The sequence below is a fragment of the Phoca vitulina genome, unplaced genomic scaffold, assembly GCF_004348235.1.
Source record: "Phoca vitulina isolate PV1807 unplaced genomic scaffold, GSC_HSeal_1.0 scaffold82, whole genome shotgun sequence".
Taxonomy (NCBI): domain Eukaryota; kingdom Metazoa; phylum Chordata; class Mammalia; order Carnivora; family Phocidae; genus Phoca; species Phoca vitulina.
Window position 1 is genome coordinate 5,465,760 of NW_022589785.1, and position 20,120 is coordinate 5,485,879.

The 20,120-nt window shown below is 62.0% G+C and overlaps 2 protein-coding genes across 17 annotated transcripts in view; one reads left to right on the forward strand and one right to left on the reverse strand.

Annotated features, from left to right (window-relative positions):
• SFI1 (SFI1 centrin binding protein) overlaps positions 1-10,963 on the forward strand; it is a 97,572-nt gene extending 86,609 nt beyond the window's left edge. For 7 of the 8 annotated variants that reach the window (XM_032395178.1, XM_032395175.1, XM_032395176.1 and 4 more), the window contains 14 exons: positions 339-434; positions 805-881; positions 1,888-1,990; positions 3,162-3,258; positions 5,648-5,808; positions 6,213-6,287; positions 6,912-6,986; positions 7,133-7,309; positions 7,383-7,645; positions 8,403-8,507; positions 8,603-8,834; positions 10,062-10,375; positions 10,619-10,730; positions 10,833-10,963. In XM_032395178.1, the coding sequence (XP_032251069.1) occupies positions 339-434; positions 805-881; positions 1,888-1,990; positions 3,162-3,258; positions 5,648-5,808; positions 6,213-6,287; positions 6,912-6,986; positions 7,133-7,309; positions 7,383-7,645; positions 8,403-8,507; positions 8,603-8,834; positions 10,062-10,375; positions 10,619-10,730; positions 10,833-10,937 (1,992 nt within the window). In that variant the 3' untranslated portion in view covers positions 10,938-10,963. The remainder of the gene's footprint in view (positions 1-338; positions 435-804; positions 882-1,887; positions 1,991-3,161; positions 3,259-5,647; positions 5,809-6,212; positions 6,288-6,911; positions 6,987-7,132; positions 7,310-7,382; positions 7,646-8,402; positions 8,508-8,602; positions 8,835-10,061; positions 10,376-10,618; positions 10,731-10,832) is intronic. The other variant, XM_032395180.1, reaches the window with a different exon arrangement.
• A 968-nt stretch (positions 10,964-11,931) lies between these two features.
• PISD (phosphatidylserine decarboxylase) overlaps positions 11,932-20,120 on the reverse strand; it is a 50,592-nt gene continuing 42,403 nt past the window's right edge. For 3 of the 9 annotated variants that reach the window (XM_032395193.1, XM_032395192.1, XM_032395191.1), the window contains 7 exons: positions 16,917-17,316; positions 15,406-15,571; positions 13,971-14,207; positions 13,651-13,789; positions 13,324-13,470; positions 12,936-13,096; positions 11,932-12,313 (listed from right to left, as the gene is read on the reverse strand). In XM_032395193.1, coding sequence (XP_032251084.1) covers positions 12,089-12,313; positions 12,936-13,096; positions 13,324-13,470; positions 13,651-13,789; positions 13,971-14,207; positions 15,406-15,571; positions 16,917-17,092 — 1,251 coding nt within the window. In that variant the 5' untranslated portion in view covers positions 17,093-17,316 and the 3' untranslated portion in view covers positions 11,932-12,088. Of the gene's footprint in view, positions 12,314-12,935; positions 13,097-13,323; positions 13,471-13,650; positions 13,790-13,970; positions 14,208-15,405; positions 15,572-16,590; positions 16,706-16,916; positions 17,317-20,120 lie in introns of those variants that run through there. The other 6 variants (XM_032395195.1, XM_032395198.1, XM_032395190.1 and 3 more) reach the window with 4 other exon arrangements.

A 20,120-nucleotide genomic window follows, 5' to 3' on the forward strand; every position in this document is an offset into this window, starting at 1 on the left:
TTGCGGACAGGTGGGGCTGTGTGTCAGCGTGTCTCCGAGCAGACACGTGGGCCTGGCTTCAGCCCGGTGGCGGCCACCTGCCTCTGAGCCTGGGACACAGGCTGGGCCGAACTCACTGAACCTAAAAGTCCTGGCCTAACCATTCGCAGGCACTCTCCTCGGGGTAAAAATGCTTCAGCATTTACCCTAAGTCAGGCACTTGCCCCATCGGACCCCCACAAAACCCCTGAGAGATACCTATTGCTAGTTGAGGCCTGGGGGTGGGGGGCGAGGACCCCACGGTGGAAGATGAGGCTTGGCTGAGCCCCGGCCGGCCCCGGCCCTCCCTCTGTCCGCAGGGCCTGGCCCTGCGCGCTGCCGAGCGGCGGAAGCTGACGCGCGCCCGCCTCCATCACCGGCGCACCTTGCTGCGCGGGGCGCTGCGCACCTGGGCGGTAGGGGCGGCTGCTGGCCTCGGGCGGGGCTGCGGGGGGTGGATTCTGTGTCCCTCCCAGAGCGCGTGCCCCGGACAGCGGGTCTCACGGCCACGGGGCCAAGCCCCTGTATCCTTGCTCGGCACAGCAAAAACGAGTCTGGGGGCACCAGCCTCCGCATTGAAGCGGCCGCTCGTGCAGGAGCCCAGTGGCTTGAGTGAGTGAGGACTTAGCGAGAGCGTCCCCTCCCTGTTGTCCGGGTGCTCTTCTGGCCGTGGGACTCGGCGCGCTCCGGGGTGAGTGCTGCGGGGTCGCCGCGCCTGTGAGGCGGGCCCGGGACTGCGGAGGGACGCGGGCCGGGCCGGCCGCCAGTCCTCTCGCTCTCCCGCAGACGTACCAGAGCCGCGTGCGGAGCGTCCTCCAGGAGGTGGCGGCCAGGGAGAGGCAGCACGCGAGGCGGCTGCTTCGGTGAGTCCCCCGCGTCTCCGGGCCCTGCCTGAGGAACGGGGCGCTCCGTGCAGACCCAGGCAGGGCCGGGCGTCCCGACCGGGGCCAGAGGGCGGGCGGGCCAGGCTCCTCGTGCTGCTCGCAGCCTGGCTGGGGCTTTTGCACAGCAGGCACTCCGTTCATCGGGTCACCGCGTGTCTCGAAGCTGCTGCGTGCAGACTGGGGCCTTGCGGAGGCAGCTGTCACCGGGACATGTGCGCAAGCTCCCCCTTGTCCTGCTCCTTTCCACACTGTGCGGTCCCCTGCACGATTCAGTGTCTCCCGCTCCAGAGCTGCAGGGACTCCCTTGGCCTCAGCGCCCACTCAGGTGCCTCCCGGCTTGGCTCTCCAGGCCTTTCACAGATTCCGGAGGCATCTCTCCCAGCCTTGGAGGTCACTCGCTCTCTCAGCTCCAGCTCCAGTAGGAGCCCGTCCTCTAGGTCCTGCTAAACCAAGCTCTCACTCTCTCCTTCTCGGCAGGCCTCCCTCATTCCACTCTTTCCCCCGCTCCAGATTTGTTCAGCACCTGGTATTCCAGGCTGCCTGTGGGTGGTGGGCCTTGTGGACTTAACACCTCCACCCTCCTTCGGGGAAGTGCCCATCCAGCTCCTCAGACATTGGGAGTAAGACAGAACTAACTCAGCAGCAAGCACGGTGCTGGGCCTCTGGTGGCCCTCTGCCACCTCCTGTCTCTGTGCCCTACTTGCCTGTACCGTCACTACTTGGTCACCGCTGTGTGTCACGTACGTGTGCGAGGACGTGGTATTTGGCCTTGTTCACCGCGGTGCCCCCGGTGCTCCCCCAGTGCCTGGCACAGAGCGGGTGCTCACCAGCCGTGTGTTGTCTGGTGAGACTGATGATCTCAGGTACGAGAGTCCATCCTCGATTGAGGCACTAGTGGGCTGAAGAAGCAGGAATGACTCACAGAAACCTCCCCCTGTCTCTCCGCACTGGTGTCACCCCATCTCCCCGGCCTGTGTTCCCGCAGGTGTGTGTTCCGTCGCTGGAGAGAGAACACCCTGGCCCGTGTGACTGAAGCCCAGCAAACCTCCCGAGCAAGCGCTCACTACCGGCGAACGTTGTGTTCCAAGGTGAGGCATGGGAGACTAGCTGGTCGCCCAGGAGGGCTTGGGGCCTTGCTGCTGCGAGGGGGTGGCCCCAAAGCTAGGCACTGAGCGAGGAACCCAGGGCGTGGGCTCACTCACCCTCCTCCATGCACACATAACAGCCGTGTGAGCTAGTCGGGTTTTATTTATTTTTTTACTGGATTATGCACCAATATCCATCAAAACAAAAACATAGTGAGCAGACTGGTTCTTATCAGAACCAGTATTTGCTACACATGCGGAATTTCCCACTGGGACAAACTAAGTCAGCGTGCCCCTCCGTCTCTTCATCTGTCAGAGGATGCGCACTCCTGCTCGTGCACTCCAGGAACGCGAGATTGTTGGTCATCATCCGTGGGAAGTGGCCCCCAAAGGCCGCGTGGTGGCGCCTGTCCTATGCGCCGGCGGGGGTGGGGTGGGGGGGCATGCCAGCACACCACTGGGGGAGGAAGGGGTGTTACACACCAGGGGGGACTCAGAAACGAAGGGACAGAAGTGCTCCCTGCACCGGGGGCTGTTTTAGAAAAAAGATCATGCCAGGAGCTCTGAAGAGCAGCGGTTCTCCTGCTGGAAGGCCGGGGAGACTGGTCCTGACAACCCGGAAGCCTCCCGAGGGTGAGGAACCGTGACTTCAAATCAAGGCCTGGTCTGTTGTCAGAAAAGCTCCGGGGCCAGCCCTGGAAGGAGGGTTGGGACTCTGCTTGGCCTCAGGGCTCGGAAGGGAAGCCTTTTTTTTTTTGCAGGGAATGGAGTTTGTGCCTCAGGAGCTGGGGAGCAGCAACCCCGGCTGCTTGACTTCGTTTTAAAGTGTTCTGTTGGTGTGATTTCGTGTGTGTCTCAGTTTGAAAGGCTGCAGGCGTGTAACGTATAGCTTCGTTTAACACATAATAACAGAACAAAAGCCCATGTGATGCCTTGACTTCTTGATGGCGTGCTTGGAAGTTTAACTGCTTCTATAGAACAGTCCATCGCCTGCAGTACTGGGCCTCCTGTGGGGACCGGGGGCTGGGTCCGCGGCCTGGGGTCTGCGCGGCTGGCCGGCGTTTTCCGGAATGTGTGTGAGTGCCGTGTCCCTGCTTGGCCTTGTTCCGTGAGGGGCCGCCCGCAGAGCTGGGCATCCCGGGAAGTCAGGATGTGCTCTTCCTCTGCCCCTCAGGTCCTGGTGCAGTGGCGGGAGGCTGCATCCGTGCAGATATATTACCGACAGCAGGAGGACTGTGCCATCAAGGAGGCCCGGAAGGTGCTGGATAAGGGTAAGCGGACTTCCTGGCAGCCGGGGAGAGGGCTGTGAAGGACACAGAACTGTCTTGTGTTCCATCTGCTCCACCTCGGTCTTTGTATTCTTCTCACGCGTGTGAGTTTCCTGTGGCTAAATAATAGTGCCGCGAACTGGGAGGTTTCCACCAGCAGAAAATTGTTCTCTCGGCGTTCTGAGGCCACGTCCGAAACCAGGGTGTCGGCAGGGCCATGATTCCTGTGAGGGCCGGAGGAGAGAATCCTTCCTTGCCTCTTCTAGCCCCTGACAGCCCCGGCAGTCCTTGGTGTTGCTTGGCTTGCAGACCTATCCCTCCAGCCTCGGCCTCTGTGGGCACAGGGCTGTCTTCCCTGCGTCTGCGTCTCTCTTAGAAGGCCGCCAGTCTTCCCCCAGGATGGTGTCAGCTGATTGCACTGACCGTCTTGCCGAATACAGTTCTGAGGTTCAGGATGAGGTTCCGGGTTTGGAAGGGGTAACCATTCAACCCAGCATATCATAGCATTCTCTTCCCAGCCAGGTGCCAACCAGTTGATGTCCAAATGCAAGACCGAGGCTTAATATCTGATTCTTACGAAGGAGTCAAGGTTGGGGGGTGTCCGCCCCCTTGTGTAGCCGGGCCCTTGTGTGTTCAGGGAGCAGTGGCCTTGGACAGCCTGACTCCCTGCTATACAAACAGCCTGGGGAAGACTGTTCAGACAGGAGCAGAGATGAGATGCAGGGAAACTGAGACCCATGGCCCTGCAGTAGGGACATGAGGGGACAGCCAGTGGTTAGAATAAATGAAAATACAACCAGAAATGAAAACAAACAGGAATGGTTTAAATCGGACCATAGGGGAAACAGATCAAGTTGTTAGTTTGCTTCAGGACAAAAACTGATCAGCTTAGGTTTGGTTCTGACTGTAGTGTTTTATGTGGATAAACACACCTCTCTGCTTTCCTTTAGACAGAACCATGGGGTCAAACATCCCACACTTACTCCACCCCTAATGGGCTTCTCTGTGTCCTCAAGCTGCCCCCCACCCCAGAAACCAGTGCTGTGTTTCCAGGTCACTCCCAAGAGAGAAGCTGAGGGGTTCAGCCCATTTCGTGGCCTCTGTGTGGACAGAGCTTTGGCATCCAGCGCCGCAGAGGCCTGGCCAGTGGGGGGTCAGGTGGCCACGGCGGGTGCTGGAGGTGACAGGCATGGGGTGCAGCCTGGAGCTGCTTCTGTCTGCAGGACCGAGGGGCAGGCAGCCTTCCGTAGAAGGCGGCGGCAGCACCTGGTGGGCCCGGGATTGCTGTGTCCGGTACAGGTGGTACAAAGGATTTGCGAGACCGTGTGGCAAGACGCTGTGTTCTCAGCACATAGCAGATGCACACGCAGTATGTGTGGAACCATTTCTGGGCTTAGTTAAGGCCTCGAGTCTCAGGCACGCCTTGGCAGCCCAGGGGAGGGGCTGGGTGCTGGAGGAGGACGAGCTCAGGGTGACGTGTCGTAAGACACATTCAACAGAGAGCCTGGTACAGGCAGGGTCAGATGCTGGCTGTGCGGCCCCAGCAAGGCCTCTCTGAACCTCAGTTTCTCCATCTGTAAAATGGGAATAATAGTACCTGCCTCTTGGGGTTGTTGTAAGGATCCAGTGAGAGGTACCCACTTGAAGCAGTATCCAGGAAGCATCAGCACTTGGTCCTAAGGCTTCGCCTCCTGGCGTGCAAACCTGCCCTCCCTGCCCCCTCCAGCAGGTCCCGGAGGACACCCCATCTTGGCATCAGTGCCCTGGTACCAGCCCCCTTCTGTTGTCTCTAAAAGAAACTTGTCTCAGGGCTTAAGAAAAGGGAAAAACCTAAAAGAAAAACAGCAGAAAGTGCTTGCTCTCCCTCAAGAGAGAATCTGGTGACACAGAACAAAATGCATGCCATAGCCTCTGCCTGCCTGCAGAGCTCAGGACATCCGACCCGGCCCAGCAGACAGCGCGCCTCCTCCCAGGCCTGGCTGGCGCTGCTTGGACTCCCTGAGCCTTGGTTTCCTCCCTGGCCAAATAGGGCCATGGCCCCCCACTCCCGCGGACAGAGGGTCTCCTCCTCTGCGTGTCCGGCAGCATCCTGCGGGCCGCTCCGCGGGGGCGCTGCAGACACGTGGCCACCGTGGGCAGCCTGGTGCTTCTGGCCCACCCTTGGGGGCACAGCAGCCCGGGTTCCGGTCCCCGGGGTGCTCGCAGCCACTGAAGGTGGCCAGAGCTGATGTCACAGAGTGGCCACCGTCCCACGTGGCTGTTTCACCGAGCGTGGGCCGACACCCCAGCTCTACCCCCACGTGACCTTTTCAGCTCTCCGAACCTTGACTATTGCAGACTGATTCGGAGAAACCCTCCCATAAGAGCGACCTCTGACTTGGATCTGCCTTAGGCTGTCTCAGGACGTGGTTTCGGCGCTGGCGGGACCGAGGCCAGAGGGCGGCCCAGCAGAGAGCCCAGCTCAGGAGGGCGGCTGCGCATCATGGCCGGTGGCGGCTGCGGCAGGCCGTGGCCCGGTGGAAGGCGCACCATCTGGGCTGTGTCAGGAAGCGGGTGAGGCAGGCGGTGGCTCCCAGGCCGGAGACCACCGCCTGGGGAAGAGGAGGGCTCTCTGGCAAAACCCACGACCGCCAGGATGCTGGGTGGTTGGGGTCCTGCGGGCACAAGGCTGCAGGGCCCTTTCTGGGAAGGCTGAGGGAAGCCAGCCTCTGCGTCGGGTCTCCTCCAGGCAAAAGATGGCCGAGTAGAGAAACCTGGCTCATCCTGAAGCATGGGATGTCAGAGCTGGGGGGCCTCCAGAGTCACCTCGATGCTCGTGCAGGAGGCCTTGGCTTCGTCCAAGACTCCTCTTGGGGATGGGAGGACAGTTCTCTTGGGCCCGGAGCCTCTCACGCCGAGGCTGCGCCCAGGTGATTGGCACACGGGGCCCTGACTGCTTTTAGCTGCTCTCTCCCCAGCTCCTGCAAAGGCGGGGTGCCCAGCTCCTGGCCCAGACCCGCAGCCGGGCCTGCTTCCGCCAGTGGAAACAACAGGTGGGAGCCAGTGAGAAGCCCCTTCCCCTCCCACTGCTTCCTGAACCCACATTTAACTTTTTTATTATTTTTATTTATTTAATCTTTACACCCAACATGGGGCCCAAACTCACAGCCCCAAGATCAAGAGTCTTATGCTCCACTGACTGAGCCACCAGGTGCCCCCACATTTAAAATGTTTAATTCCACCCTCGCCCCAGGGCTCCCCCAACCCCGGTCATTTCCCGGCACTGCCCGGTTCCTTCCACCTGTGACCTGTACAAGCCCAAGGCACTTCAGGGCCCTGTTTCTACAGTGTCACATTAAAATAATACTTTAGGGTAATATCCAAAAATTAATATGAATGCATTTTAAGTCTTCGCCCAGGACGTGATAAAACACCAGGCCGGATTGCATCGTGCCCAGCACTGCCCCCGCTGGCTCCCGTCCCCGGGGCTCTGCCTTTGTTCTTCCCAGAGGCACAGTCCTTGGTCCACCGCCTCAGGACCAGGCAGCGCTGGGCCCTTCCCAGTGGAGAGAGGGCAGCACCTTGCTAGAGAAGGGTCTCAGAGTGACCAGGACCCCGTGGTCAGAGCGGCCTCCCTGAGGGCAAAACTTCCATGACCTTCTCTCTCCGGCCCATAGCTGGCGAACAGGAGGCGCGAGCAGCAGGGCACAGCCCGGGCCCTGTGGTTCTGGTCCTTCTCACTACAGGCAAAGGTAACGGGGGCTCCCCCCGCTGTCCCTGCCTCTCCCAGGAGGGGACCTCGCTTCGGTGGAGGGCAGGCTGGGCCGTGGGGACAGCCCTGGGCGGGGGGGAGGCTTAAGCAGGAAGAACTGGGCCTCAGCTCCTCCTCGCCCTGCAGGTGTGGGCCGCGTGGCTGGGCTTTGTGCTGGAGAGGAGGAGAAAGAAGGCGCGGCGGGAGCGGGCCGCACAGGCCTACCAGCGGCAGCTTCTCCAGGACGGCGCCACGCGCCTCTTGCGCTTCGCGGCCGGCATGAAGGCCTTCCGGCAGCAGCTGCATGCCCAGCAGCAGGTGCAGGTGAGGGGCCCCCCACCCCTTCTCGCGGGGAGTGGGTAGGACACGGCAGGACCTGACCAGAGGCCTGTTGCAGGCAGCTCACAGTCTCCACCGTGCCGTCCATCACTGTGCCATGCTCTGGAAACAGAAGGTTCTGGGCCAGGGCAGGGAGCCTCGGCCCCTCACGTGCACCATGCCCAGCAGGAGAGTGACATTTGACAGACCCCTTTCCACCTGTGTCGCGGCTGGGGCTGGGGATGCCGCCCTGGAGACCAAGAAGCCACGAGATCCTCATGGGCCCCGAGGAGCTCTGGGCAGCCTGTTTCTGGCTGCTGGGGACCCCCACCTCCTGGAGCTGTGAGTAGCCCATCCCTCGCCTCTTCTCCTTGCTTCTTGCTTAGAGCAAAAACTTGGACTACACAAGGAGGGAGGGTCACAGCTGAGCGGCGTGGACCCCTTTCTCCAGCAGGACCCTGTCTCTCCCATTCCATCAAGCCCAACCGAAGGGACCTCAGCCTCTGTTCCTGCAGCACGTGGGGGAGAGAACATGTAGTTTTAAAAAAAGGAATCAGCTGTAGGGCAGCCCCACCCTCATGCCCCCAGACCTGCCAGTCTCCCTGCTTCTCCCCTTCCAGCCAGGAAATGGGCTTCCTCTAGGAGGCCCCGCTGTTCGTGACCTGGCCCGTCCCCGCAGAGCCGGCCGATGCAGCTGTCGGCTCCCAGAGTGACCAGCACTGCCTGAGCCTGGCGGAGAGGTCACCACTGGGGTGGGGGACTGGCCTGGGCCTCAGTCCGCTCCGCTTCCCTTGCCGCCGGACCCTGACAGGGCCTGACCCCGACGAGCCCGCTCCCCCTCTGATGTGGGAGGAGCACCCGTGTCACTGGGTGGCTGCAGAGGTCAGATGAAATGAGGCGGGCGAGGCACCCCCACGGCATCGGGCTCACTTCATTGGAATTACGGGAAGGACTCTGTGGCCCAGGCCCACTCCAGCTCACCTGCTGACCTTGGGCCAGGGCCTTTCCTTCTCTGGCCCCCAGTTTCCCTGTAAGATTGGAGGGGGTCGGACTGGATGCCCCAGGCGGCCGAGAGGAACAGGCCTGTGTTTCTTCCCAGCAATGCTGCCCGCTTGGCAAGAAAGCAGCCTCGACGCCCACATTTCCTGCTGGAGCCAGTGCCGAGCCAGAGGCCCCTGGGGTGTGGCACCCTCGGGGGGAAAGGGTATGCTGTGTGGTCCCAGGGTGGGTGGCCTCCTTCCTTCCTGCTCCTCAGGCGGGTGCTGCGGCCTGACCAGCTCCTGCCGTCCCTCTGCTTAGGCCTGAGGCACCGAGGGCGTGCGACCCAGGTGTGGCCCAGCCCGCAGGCCCTGCCCTGACGAGGCCTTTCCTGCCAGTGGCCTGGACAGCACTGGTCCCAAGCAGCCCCCTGCCCCAGCCCGGAGCCCTGCCGGGTCACCCTGGCCCGAAGCTGCCCCCCACGTTGAGTACAGGCCCAGAGCTGCTGCCCCCTTCGTCCTTCATGCCATGTGGGGTGCACGCACCTGCCAGGGTAAGTCCTCTTGGTCACCTGGGGTCGCATTCTTCGGTCTGGCCTTCGGTGCTCTTCCTCACGCACTCGGTGCTGTAACCACAGCGGTACTCGCTGCTTCCAGAGCACTGCCGGCTCGGGAAGGTGCAGGGAGGCCGCTCATGCCTTCACCAAGTGTAGGCGCCCCTGTCCTCGGGACACAGTAGGGAAAGGCTGCTGAGGCCCCGGCTTGTGAAGCTTATGTCCCAGAGGTGGAGACCGAAGAAGAGCCCCGGACATCGATGAAGACACTGCAGATCACGGAGGGTCCTGCAGGCCCAGGGGAAGCATCTGGATTTTAAGTAGAAAGTGGTGGGGGCCGGTTGGCAGCTGTGATCCCATGGGCCAGCAGAAGGTGCCGGGAGCCCAGATTAGGTGTGGCTGGGCTGTGGGCAGAGCCCCCCGTGGGAGACAGACTAGGCAGGACCTGCGCCAATGGGTTTGATAAGGGTGAGGAAGGAATCCAGGATGGCTCTTGGGTTTCTGGCTTGAGTAACTCCAGGAATAATGAGTTCTACTGAAAGAGGGAAAACAGGGTGGGGGGAGAGGCCTGTCTGGGGTAAAGCCTGAAGAGTCTGTCTTGAACCTGTCCAATTTGGGATAAAGCAACAAGATTCTGAGTGTGGCCTTCGGGGAGGAGGTCAGGGCTGGAGAGCAGAACTGAGAGTCTGAAATGTAGTTGTTGAAGGTAAACCCCTGGGAACCGAAGAGAATGGCTCCTGGGAGGAAGGGGGCGGTGGCTCCCCGGGGCATGTGACAGCCAGATGGGAGTCTGGGCACAGATGGCAAGGGGGTGCAAGAAGGCACGAGTGCTCAGTAATAGAGGAAACAGCGGCAGGGTTGGGCCCCCCCAAAAGTTGATACCCACAGAGAGCTGGTCAGTGGTTACCAGGGGGCATGGTCACCAGAAGGGAATGGAGGGTTGTAGATGTGTGGTCTGCCCAGGACAGTTGCCCTGGACCACTTTTCCTCGCTGAAGTGCAGGGGCCCAGCTCAGAGCGGGGCCGGTGCCGAGCCAGGCCCTGGGGCAGGGATGGGACTGGACTGCACGGGTGTGGGTGTTCTTGGGCTGCCTACGGGACTTCATGTCAGGTCTGAAGAAAGGGGCAGGGCCAGGCCCGGACTGGGTGAGCTGGTCGGTGGGCAGCCTGGGTGCCTCTCCCCCAGCCTTCCTCCCTGCTTCTGTGCTCATCTGTCCTCCCTTCACAGGCATCTGCACAGCCCACCACCCCTGGGCTCACAGCCCAGGCCTCGCCATCCCCAGCCGGTGTCCCTCACTCCCGCCTGCTGCTTCCTGGGGACTTCACAGGCACCGGCGGGCCTGGCTCTGCAAGCGCGGGTGCGCAGCTGAAGCCTGTCAGCACCAAAGGTGCCTGGGATCCCTCTATTCGGCCTTGGCCGAGCCGGGACCGTGGTCGAGATCCAGCTTGTTCTGTCACCAAGGGCCCCACGGACCTGGAGGCTGAGCTGGAGGGCATCCAGCAGCAACTGCAGGACTATCGGACCATGAAGCAGAACCTCTCGTAAGACCCAGAAAAACCCCAGCTATTTCTCTGGAGCGGGCTGCCAGGGTCCTTGGGGCAGGGTGGGGAGGGGGTGTCCTGAGGCCCACCCACGGTGCCTGCGGAGCTGGGTGGCGGAGGCCTGCAGGGGAACAGAACCGCCCCCCCCCCCCCCCCCCAAAGTAGCAGATGCGCTGCTTCCCCACCTGGAGGCGCGCGGCCAAGGGCCCAGCCAGGTGGGCAGCAGGTGTCTCCCTCGGGCAGGTCCTGCCAGCGGCAGGCAAGAAGCCTGCGCCGGTGGCTGGAGCTGAGCCACGAGGAGCCCAGGCCGGAGGACCAGGAAGCAGAGCGGCAGGTGCAGGAAGAACTACAGGAGGTGAGGCCCCAGGCAGACCTCGACGGGCTTCCCACCCTGGCCCTCCCGGCCCTGGGGCTCCGCTCAGCCTCCCCTCCCCTCCCCTCCCCTCCCCTCCCCCAGGTGGAGCGGCAGATCCAGCAGCTGGCCTCTGAGCTCCAGGCCCAACGCCAGCCCGTCAGCGCCTGCATCGCCCGCGTCCAGGCCCTGCGGCAGGCTCTGTGCTAGTCACTGGCCCGGGGAGGCCTCAGCCCACCTCCAGGAACAGAACGCAAAGCTGCAATGAGTTTTATTTTTTATTTCAAAATGTTGCAATTAAATGAGTTACTGGTCAGAAGTCTCCCACTTTTCATACAAAAATACTGTGCTACTGATACAGTTGAAAGAGTTCAAATGGCTTCTCCTGCAGGAGAAATTCACAGCGTCCCCGGGAAACCTGAACCCTGGCCCCCACCGTCCGCGGCTCCCTAAGGACCGTGTACCTGTTACCTGGGGACAGGTGTAGGCACTGACCCGCCCGCCTCCCAATACACCAAGGCTCCTTCCTCTGCCTCCAACACAAACCCCTCAATCAACAGCAGCAACTTACCATGTTTCTGTGGGTCTGGATATTGGGGGGGGGGGGTGGAACGAGCTCTCCCCGGCCCCTCCCTGGCCGCCACTACCTGCCTGTCCATTCTCTCTGGACACCATTGGGGGGGGGGGGGTTCAATAATTGGTCTTGCCTACTGGAAAGAGGACTCGCCAGCTCGGGAAGTTCGCTCACTGGGGCCGGTCAAGCGCCATGCCATCAGTCCCACTCGTGTGATGCTGGCGGAGTCAAGGAGGTGGTGTTCAGCCACAAGTGCAAGGAGACGGCTTTTCCCAAACGAGCAGGGTGGGGTGAATTGGGAACAGAAAGCCGTTGTGTTAAAGGCCACGTGGCGCTGCTCTGGGGGCAGCACAGCCCAGTCAGTGCAGGGGAGGCAGAGGGGAGGCTGAAAAGCAATGATGAGAGCAGCAAGAACGTATATAACCACTTCTGTCTTACAACAGAAATCAAGACCAACTGAACACCCAGCCAGGAGATGTAGGGTCTCCAGTTTATACAATAGGTTAAAAAATCTCCAAAAGGGAATTTGAGATCATCTTGGCCTGCAACTGTTCTTTCTCTTTAGGGTGGGAAGAGGGACGGCGTAGGTCCAGGGCCGACAGGGGCTCTGACCTCACCCACACCTCAGAACGGCAGGAACTAGTCAGCCGGGTCCCGCGTGGCCGGGCCCCGTAGCCCTGAGACTGTCCCCGCCCCAGACAGCCGTGGAGGCTCCCCGTAAAAGACCCTCCTGTTTCTGTTCAGAAAGCTCCCTCAGTAGCTTTCCTCAGCCGCCAGGAAGGATGCTCTAGAGGGAGCCCAGAGCCTCTCCAAACCGGATCTTCTGTCCCGCTTTCAGCTTGAAGTTGAAGTCCTTGGGGGCCTCAAAGATGAGCACGATGGTGGAGCCCAGGTTGAACTCGCCCAGGTGCTCGCCCTTGCGCATGGGGATGCCCTCCTTGTTGGCGTGTGTCACGAAGCTGAAGTCATTGTAGGAGCCCTTGCTGTACCGCGGGCTGTTCGTGTGCAGGTCCTGCAGGAGGCCCGGGGCAGTGTGTGTGGCGTCTGCTCCTGGACCCAGAACGCCTCTCTGCTGCCTGTCCCCCTGTCCCTAACCCAGCCTGGAAAGGGAGCTGGGGACAGCGACTCGGCCCATAAGCCTAACCAAATGGTCCCCAATAGCAGCTGTGAACCGGGACCCGGGGGGGGACATAGAGGAATCAGACCCCACTCTTCTCCAGCACCCCGAGCAGGCGAGGGGCAGCCACAAGCTGACACAAGGAAAGGCAGCCCCGCCCCCCACTTCTCGGGGAAGGGGGGGCACTAGGTACCCCCTCAGACACTCGGCTTCCAATCAGCATGGTCCACCCTGAGCTCCATACTCCCCTTGGGTTCCCAGCAGAAGCAAAGTGCAGGCTGGGAGGTGAACCCCCTCCCTGTCCAGCCATCTCCAGATGAGCAAGCGACAGCACATCTGGGGCCGGAGCTGGCAGAGCAGGAGCCCAGGGCCCAGCCCCTCCTCGGGGCAGCTGCTCCACAAGGCCAGGCCGGGGACATACCCTTCTAGAACTTATGGTCCCAACGGACCTGGCTCCACGAGAGAAGGGGTTGGGGGGACCCCAAGTAGCCCAGCCCTTGGGCCTGGCCCTGCTTACCCGGTCAAAGTAGATGCGTATGGAGCCCACGTTGGTGGCCCCCACGGCCGTCAGCGAGAAGAAGCCGTGTTTCCAGTCCCCAGTGAGGACCACCCGCTCGTTGTGGCAGAAGAGCTCTTTGATCCAGCGGGCCATGCCGGGGTTCACGGACATCAGGGAGCCTGCGGGGGCAGGGACACTGCCATTCCCCATCCGGCAAGAAGACCAGCCTCCCAGAGCCCCACGTCCACCCATCTCCTTCCAAATGCTGAGTGGGCTAGGCCCCAGGCTGCCTGCCCCCTGCCGCCCCCACCCAGCCAGACTAAAGCAGTCACCTCCCAGTCTCAGCACCCCAAGTGTGGAGCCTCGGTCCCTCGACACCAGAAAAGGCGTGAGGCTCTGGGCCAACCTGGGAAATGGCGCCGGTGGGAAACGGTCCAGTCAGTGGGGGAGTGGAAGCAGTGGTAGTCCCCGGGGGCCAGGTAGATGACACAGTGGTAGAGCTCGTTCCCTTCTCGAGTGACCAGCTGGTTCCTGAAGGAGCCGCAGGGGGTGGCTGCGGGAGGCACACGAGGGCCCGGCTCTCAGACAAGCACCTGAGCCCTCAGGGAGGCCCCAAAGCTCCACGCAGCAATTGCTGGCCCTTCCCTCCCGACGCATTCCCGTCCTCCTCCGTGAGGACCAGCCCAGCCACGCTGCCACAGGGTCGCAAGGCTGCCACCAGGCAATGACCCACCTGGCGGGAAGGGCAGGTCATCCGTGGAAGTGCGCGGACCCAGGAACGACTCCAGCGAGTAGGTGACCCCCTTCACCTGCTCCACCTCACAGTTCTTCACCTGCCCAAAGTTCAGGATCTTCCCGTCCGACGGGCTGATCTGGAAGGGCCGAGAAAGTCTTGCTACTAGGGAGGCAGGGTCTCTGCCTCCCCGGGGGCCCAGCCTGGGAGAACCCACGGGCCACCTGCAGAGACGGCAGGGACTGGATGTCGAAGGCAGGGGCAAGAATCCCATCTCTGGGGGGGCGGGGGGGGGCGTGGAGGGCGGGGCCGGGCCTCACCACGCTGTGCACGCCACAGACGGGCCGGGCCTGCGGCTTCAGCTTGCGCCGGAAGAACTCGCTGAGGTTGCGGTAGTGGTGCAGGTCCTCCACGGCGGCCTCCTTCATGTTCACGCCGAACGTCCAGATGTACAGGCTGTAGACCGGCCGGCGCAGCCAGTGCGGCAGCTCCACCTGGTTCAGGCGGCCCCAGGCCCGCGACAGCAGGCGCGTGGGCACCGACTTGTACAGGGCCACCTGCGGGCCACAGACATGCAGATGCGCGACGGCCCCGCGTGCCCCCCAGCGCCCCCCCCACCCCCGGCCCCAGAGACCTGGGCACCCCGCCACGGCTTTGTGATGTGGTTGTTGCCCACCAGGAACCAGACTGAGCTTCCCACTCTCACAAACCGAGTACTGGCCAAGACCGACACAGTGACTTAAACTCAGGGGCGTCAGGCCCTACGCACTTTGCACACTGTCCCCAAGGAGAGGCCGGCCAGCGCGGTCCTTTAGGAAAGGCGGGGCGTGCCCGGCTCTGCCACCTGCACGGAGAGGCTGCGGCAGAAAGGGCCGGGGGCCCCGGCGGCGCGGGACTCTACAGCCCAAAGCGCGCGTCCGGTCCGACCAGGAAGCAGACGACACCCCCACACCAGATGCGCTGAACCACGGTCACCAGAGCCCGCCCGCCGGGCCTCCCCCAGCCAAACTCTCGGGGCCAGGCGACCTGGAAGGGGACGCCTCTCAAGCCTCAGGTGCCGCCGCCACAGCAGGACCTGCCTCTAACGGCGGCTGGGGCCTGTCAGCCTGACCCAGACACCAAGTCCCCAGGGTGTAAAGGCAATTTCATTCCAAGTTTAAACACCTCTACGCTGTACTCAGTCAGTGGCGCCCCAAACTCTTCCCAGCTGACGCCCATCAGAGCCCAGGGTTCCCTGCTTGGGGTCAGCCTGCCCAGAGAGCCCAGGGCCAGGGAGCCGGGCAGCCCTCAGGGCGGCGGCCAGGTCGCTCCCTCACCCAGCCCTGCCTGGGGCTACCAAGTCCAGAAACACCCTAAGGGGCCCAAACAGGCACCAGGCTTCCTGAATCACCCTCTGGCATCCAGGAATTAATTTGCATTCTTCTCAAAATCACCTCTAAGCTCTCTTCTGCCCGAACACAGGAAATCAGACACATTTTCTGAATGCCCAGTGTGGGTTCCTTCCAGAAGCAGAGCCCCCAAAGGGCACGAATGCAGGCAAGGAGAAGAGGCAGCGTACAGCAAGCCCTCAGGGCCACCAACCAGCCTGGCCTTCCCAACCAGCTTGCCTGTCAAAATGACCATCCCGAGGGCTCAGCACCCACACCATCAGCTCTAATCGAACAACTGTCTCCTCCATTCTGCGTCCGGGATCCCAACCTTAGGCCCGCCCTTGGGTGTGGAGGGGAGCCGGGCCAGCAGCCTGTGCACACTTACCCTGCTCACGGGCCTCCATCCCACCCGGCTGAGCGGTCTGAGGGCACCGAAGGGCAGGAGGTAGTAGAGGACCGTCAGGGGCCAGGAGCGCAGTTTCAGGGCGGGTCTGGACATACAGCTCAACTGTCCCAGCCTCCGCCTCAGGGCCAGCTGAGGGAAGTGCAACCTGCAGAGCAGACGTCCGTCACGGCCGGGTCAGCGGTCAGGGTCTGGGAGGCCCCGCCCCACCCTCGGCAAGCTTGCCTCCCCGCGGAGGCCGGCAGCACTGGCCGTGGTCCCTCAACCCAACCCAGGCTGAGGTGGGGGCTCCGCTGCCTTTGTTCGCCAACTCTCATCCCAGTCTCACCCACCTGCCCACCAGCTAAGGAGGACTGGGAATCGGGGGCAGCACAGGGAAGGTGGGGTGCACAGCCTGCATCACAGCCCCCTCCCCCCACTCCTGGGGCCAGCTCTGCCCGGAGAGGCACCAGGGAGCAACCACTGCACTGCAGGGTCTTGGAAAATCTCTTCCTGGCGCTAGGCCTCGTTTCCTCATCTGATCAATGAAGGGATTGGGCCTGACAAGATCCCAAAGGAAAACCCCCACGAGCATGCACCTGTACACACACACCCCCACCAAACAGCTGAAGCTCCACCCACCTGCCTGGTCTTTCTACATCAGATCAGGTTCTCCAAAACAGACCCAGAGATTGGAGGGAGGAACCTCCCCACCAGCCCTCAGACCACCTCCCAGGTCTGCTAGGGTCACACACCTGAGCCAGGCTCCTCTTTTCTCTCCCCAGACCCCACCAGCCCAAATTCAGTGCATTCAGCACAGGCTCAGCCTCGTGGGGATCTCAGAGGCTGGGTGGGCCTTTCCACCAGAACCGTGGCCTCCCGAGATACAACAGTGACATCCAAGTCCCCTGGTCCCATGCCTAGGCACTAGGAAATGCTCCTGAGGCCCAGTGCAGCCACCAGGAGACCACATTCCCACCCACACTGAGAAGGTTCCCAGGCCTCAGTTTCCTCATCTGCAAAAAGACTGCATTCAACTGGATAATCTAAGGCTCCCATCTGCGCCTCTGTGCTCTCAGAGAAGCCATGTCCTCTGCCTCAGGTTGCTAAACAAAACCAAGGAACAAAGAAGCATCTCAGCTGATACTAAAAAGAAAAAACGGGAGAACCAAGCTGATGGTTGGGCACCTGCTGTTCAATGACTGCAATGGAAGACGCTTCTTTCCACAGCTCACCAGGCTCCCTGTCTTCCTTCTCTCCCACCCCACCCCACCGTGTTTCCAAAAGGCCCGGGAAGGGGGTATGGGCCAAGCAAAGCTGAACAAATCCCTGCTGTCCCCAGGGCTTCCCCCACCCGCCCTGATCACTGCAGAAACCCAGGGACCAATCCCAGAAGAGCGGCACCTCTCCCCGAGCGGAGTGGGGGGGGGGGGAAGCCCGGGGTGGGGGCCTGGGAGCAGCAATTAGGGTGCAGCAGACAGAAGGCTACCAGCCCGCTCCGCCTCCCCAGGTACCTGAAGCGGGCTCTCCGACTCAGGCCCCCCTGGCCGGGCCCCTCCAGCCTCGGGGGCTGATCCCCTGGCCCCCTGCCGCCACCTCCACCGCGGGGCCGCTGGACGTGAACTCTGACCTTCCGGAGGTCGTGGCGGGGCACAGTGGGGTTAGGACGGGGCCGGCAGCATCTCACCATTTCGCCGCCGCTCGGAGCTCAGGTCCTCGCCGTGCCTCTGACTGACACATGGTGGGCGGCGCCCAGGCACACTCGCCTTTGTTTCTCCTCCTTCCTCCCTTCCCCCCAAGCCAGAAGCTCCTGCGCTGTCACCACTCCTCGGGCTGGCCGCCTGGTGGCTGGTGGGCCGCTTCCCGGCGTGGCTGGGTCCCGCCAGCTCACGGGGCGCAGGTTAGAGGTCGGGGCTATTGCAAAGACAGGCACTGGTCACACCTGCTCGGGAAGCGGCGGGGGGCCTGCCGCCTGGGACACAAGCCCCTGCCCTCCGCCCACTCTGTCCCCGGGCTTGGCCACCGGCCTGCTCCAGTGAACTGATGGCAGGGAAGGGGCCAGGCGCCTACAAGCCCAAGAAGCACAAGTGGGAACCTGAGTCCTGTGCTCCAGGCGGGAGCCCAGCGTCGGCCGGTCTGCGGCTCGGGCAGCCCCTCCCTCCCTGACCCACTTTCCATTCAGGTGCCGAAGTAGCATCTGAGGAATGAGAGAGCAGGAAGGCAGGAGAGGCACAGAGGGTGAGACGCTGGGCATCTGACCTGCTCCAGCTCTCTCCTTACTGCCCCCCGGGCCTCAGAGCCTCCCACCCCCGTACCAACCCCCACAAGGCCTCCTCAGCAGACGAGCACACACATGACCTGACCTGAGGGAAAACCAACCAGGATTGAAGCCCAAACCAGCGTGCCCCCCCCCCCATCTTTGCTTTGGACAGCACTTTGGCCCTGCCTGGCGATCTGGGACGGGAGGATACGCCCGGCCTCCACAAGGCGCTCACAGATAACAGGGAAGGAGAACAAACATTCCACGGTTGTTGCTGTCTAAGCCCAGGGATAGTCAAGGCCCCCCTCAGCCTGGCCTCCAATCCCAACTGTAGGCTACAGGGGACAGACAGGTGCCTGCCACCATCTTTAGATGCAGAGATTCGGGCCCCAAGAGAAGCTCCCAAGGCAGAGAACTGACCCAGCCGCGGACGCAGTCCCAGGCCAATGCTGACCCCCCACACAGCCAACCGACTGACAAGAGCGAGAGGCTCCACTCGGACATGGCTCCACCCACACAAGGGTGAAATGTCGCCCTGGCAAAGTCACCTCAGCCAGAGGTGAAAATGCTAGCCCCTGGAGAGTCAAATCCCTGGGAGTGCAGTGAGAGCCAAGACTAAGGTCTGAAGTAGCATGGATTTCCAGCCCTGACCAAGTGGCTAGGCCTGGGCCAGCCTGGGCCCAGACCCCTCCGGCAGAGATCAGCTCCCCAGGCCACTCGCCTGAGTGGCAGGACAGCTCACTGGGGGTGAGCCAGGCGGGACGGTGCCCACCACCCAGCCTCACCCAGAAGCACATATGGACACAAGCCTCCTCCGTCCCAAGGGCCAGGCCCAGGGACCCATGGACACCCCCGTGTCTATCTCCCACCCATGCTAAGCCTCCTAACTTTCCCATCCATGACAGTCGGGTCACCTCAACTATACTGCCCACATACTGAGCCCACACCCCGCCCCTCCAAGGCCCACCAGGCCACGGGGCCCCACACTGGCCCCCTGTCAGCTCCCCAGGGAAACAGGCCCCGAGGTGTGACAGGCAAGCAGGGTCGGGCACGGCGCTTGGCTCCCAAGCACTCTTTCCCCCACTCTAGAGAGCTCGGACTGAGTGCACACCTGGGACTCACAGTGAAGCCAGTGAGGCCCTGTGGGAGAGGACGGGAGCCCGCGTCTCCTCTTGCCCATCTTCCTCACTAGCCTACCACCCGGGGCAGCGGGCCCCGCAGCACACTGCCAGAAAGACACCTGCCGGAGCCCGTACACAAACCGAGCTTGGCCCGAAACCTCCAGTCCTCAAAGGAGATTTCTGTGCATGCCTCTCCCATTTCATTCACCCCAGGGCGTCCAGTCCAGGACTTGGCTAGGGCAGGGTGGGCCCTCACCCTTCCTCCTGCAGTGCAGGGGTGTTCAAGGAGGCTGGCCCAAGTTGCTGCTATCCTAGAGACTCTAGAAACTGCCCCAAAGGGCTGGCAGGATGTCCTTAGCCCTCAGTCCTGTCTCCATCACCACTCTTCCTCTTTGGAAATGGGACAGGGACCAGACTGTCAGGCTTCTTCCAAATCACCATGCATGGGCCCCAGAAGGTCCCCAGGGAGCAGAAATGAATTCATCCGTCCCCCAGGAAACAGGCCTGGCACCCTCTGTCCAGCTCAAAGCTGCAGGATGGAGGGAAGGGGGTCCCTAAGGGTCATTCATTCCTTCCTGCTTCCCAAAGGCTGAGCCACTTCCTAGGCCAACAGTGCTCCCGCCCTCCCCATTTCAGTGCCCCACTTGCCCCCACACCTGTGATGACCCTTGGAGCCCAAGTCAATGCTCGCTCTCTGGCTCCCCGGAGTGGGACTAGGGGCTCAGGCCCAGATGAGGAACCTGCAAGGAGGGTACCCTGAGGCGAGGAAGTACAGACACCTTCCCTCTCTCCCCAGTCTCAAGAACACTCTGTGAAGAAGAGTTGTGAGCTGTGACCAGTAGGAGTTTTAAGTTATCACAAGGCCTAAAGGCCAGCCACAATGCACAGGAGAGCTCAGAGGCTTTGGTAGGGGAGGGGACAATCCAGTTACTGCAGTCCTGGCTGCCCTGCCAGCCCTGAGAGCTGGGAGGGGCCTTGCAAGTCACAGGTGCTCTATGGCTATGTTTCCTCATCTGGAAAATGGGAAGGGCCACTCCTCCTGCTCACTCCCTCGAGGCCCAGATCATAGCAGTGACCCTGGCCCAGAACTCCACTCTGTTCAGAGACACCACGCCTCACTTCCACCCTAGACCTTGGTGCAGCCTTATCCTGGACCTGACTCCCAACACCTCACCTCCGTTTCCAAACCCACACTCTGGGAGGACGGAGGTTTGCTCCCACTGGCAAGATAGAAGGAACAGGGTAGAGGCAGCAGTTCTGAAAGAGCCCAAACCACAGGGGCAGTGGCTGCCCTTCTGAGCAGGAGCAATGGCCCAACAGGACCAGGTGGGAGGGTG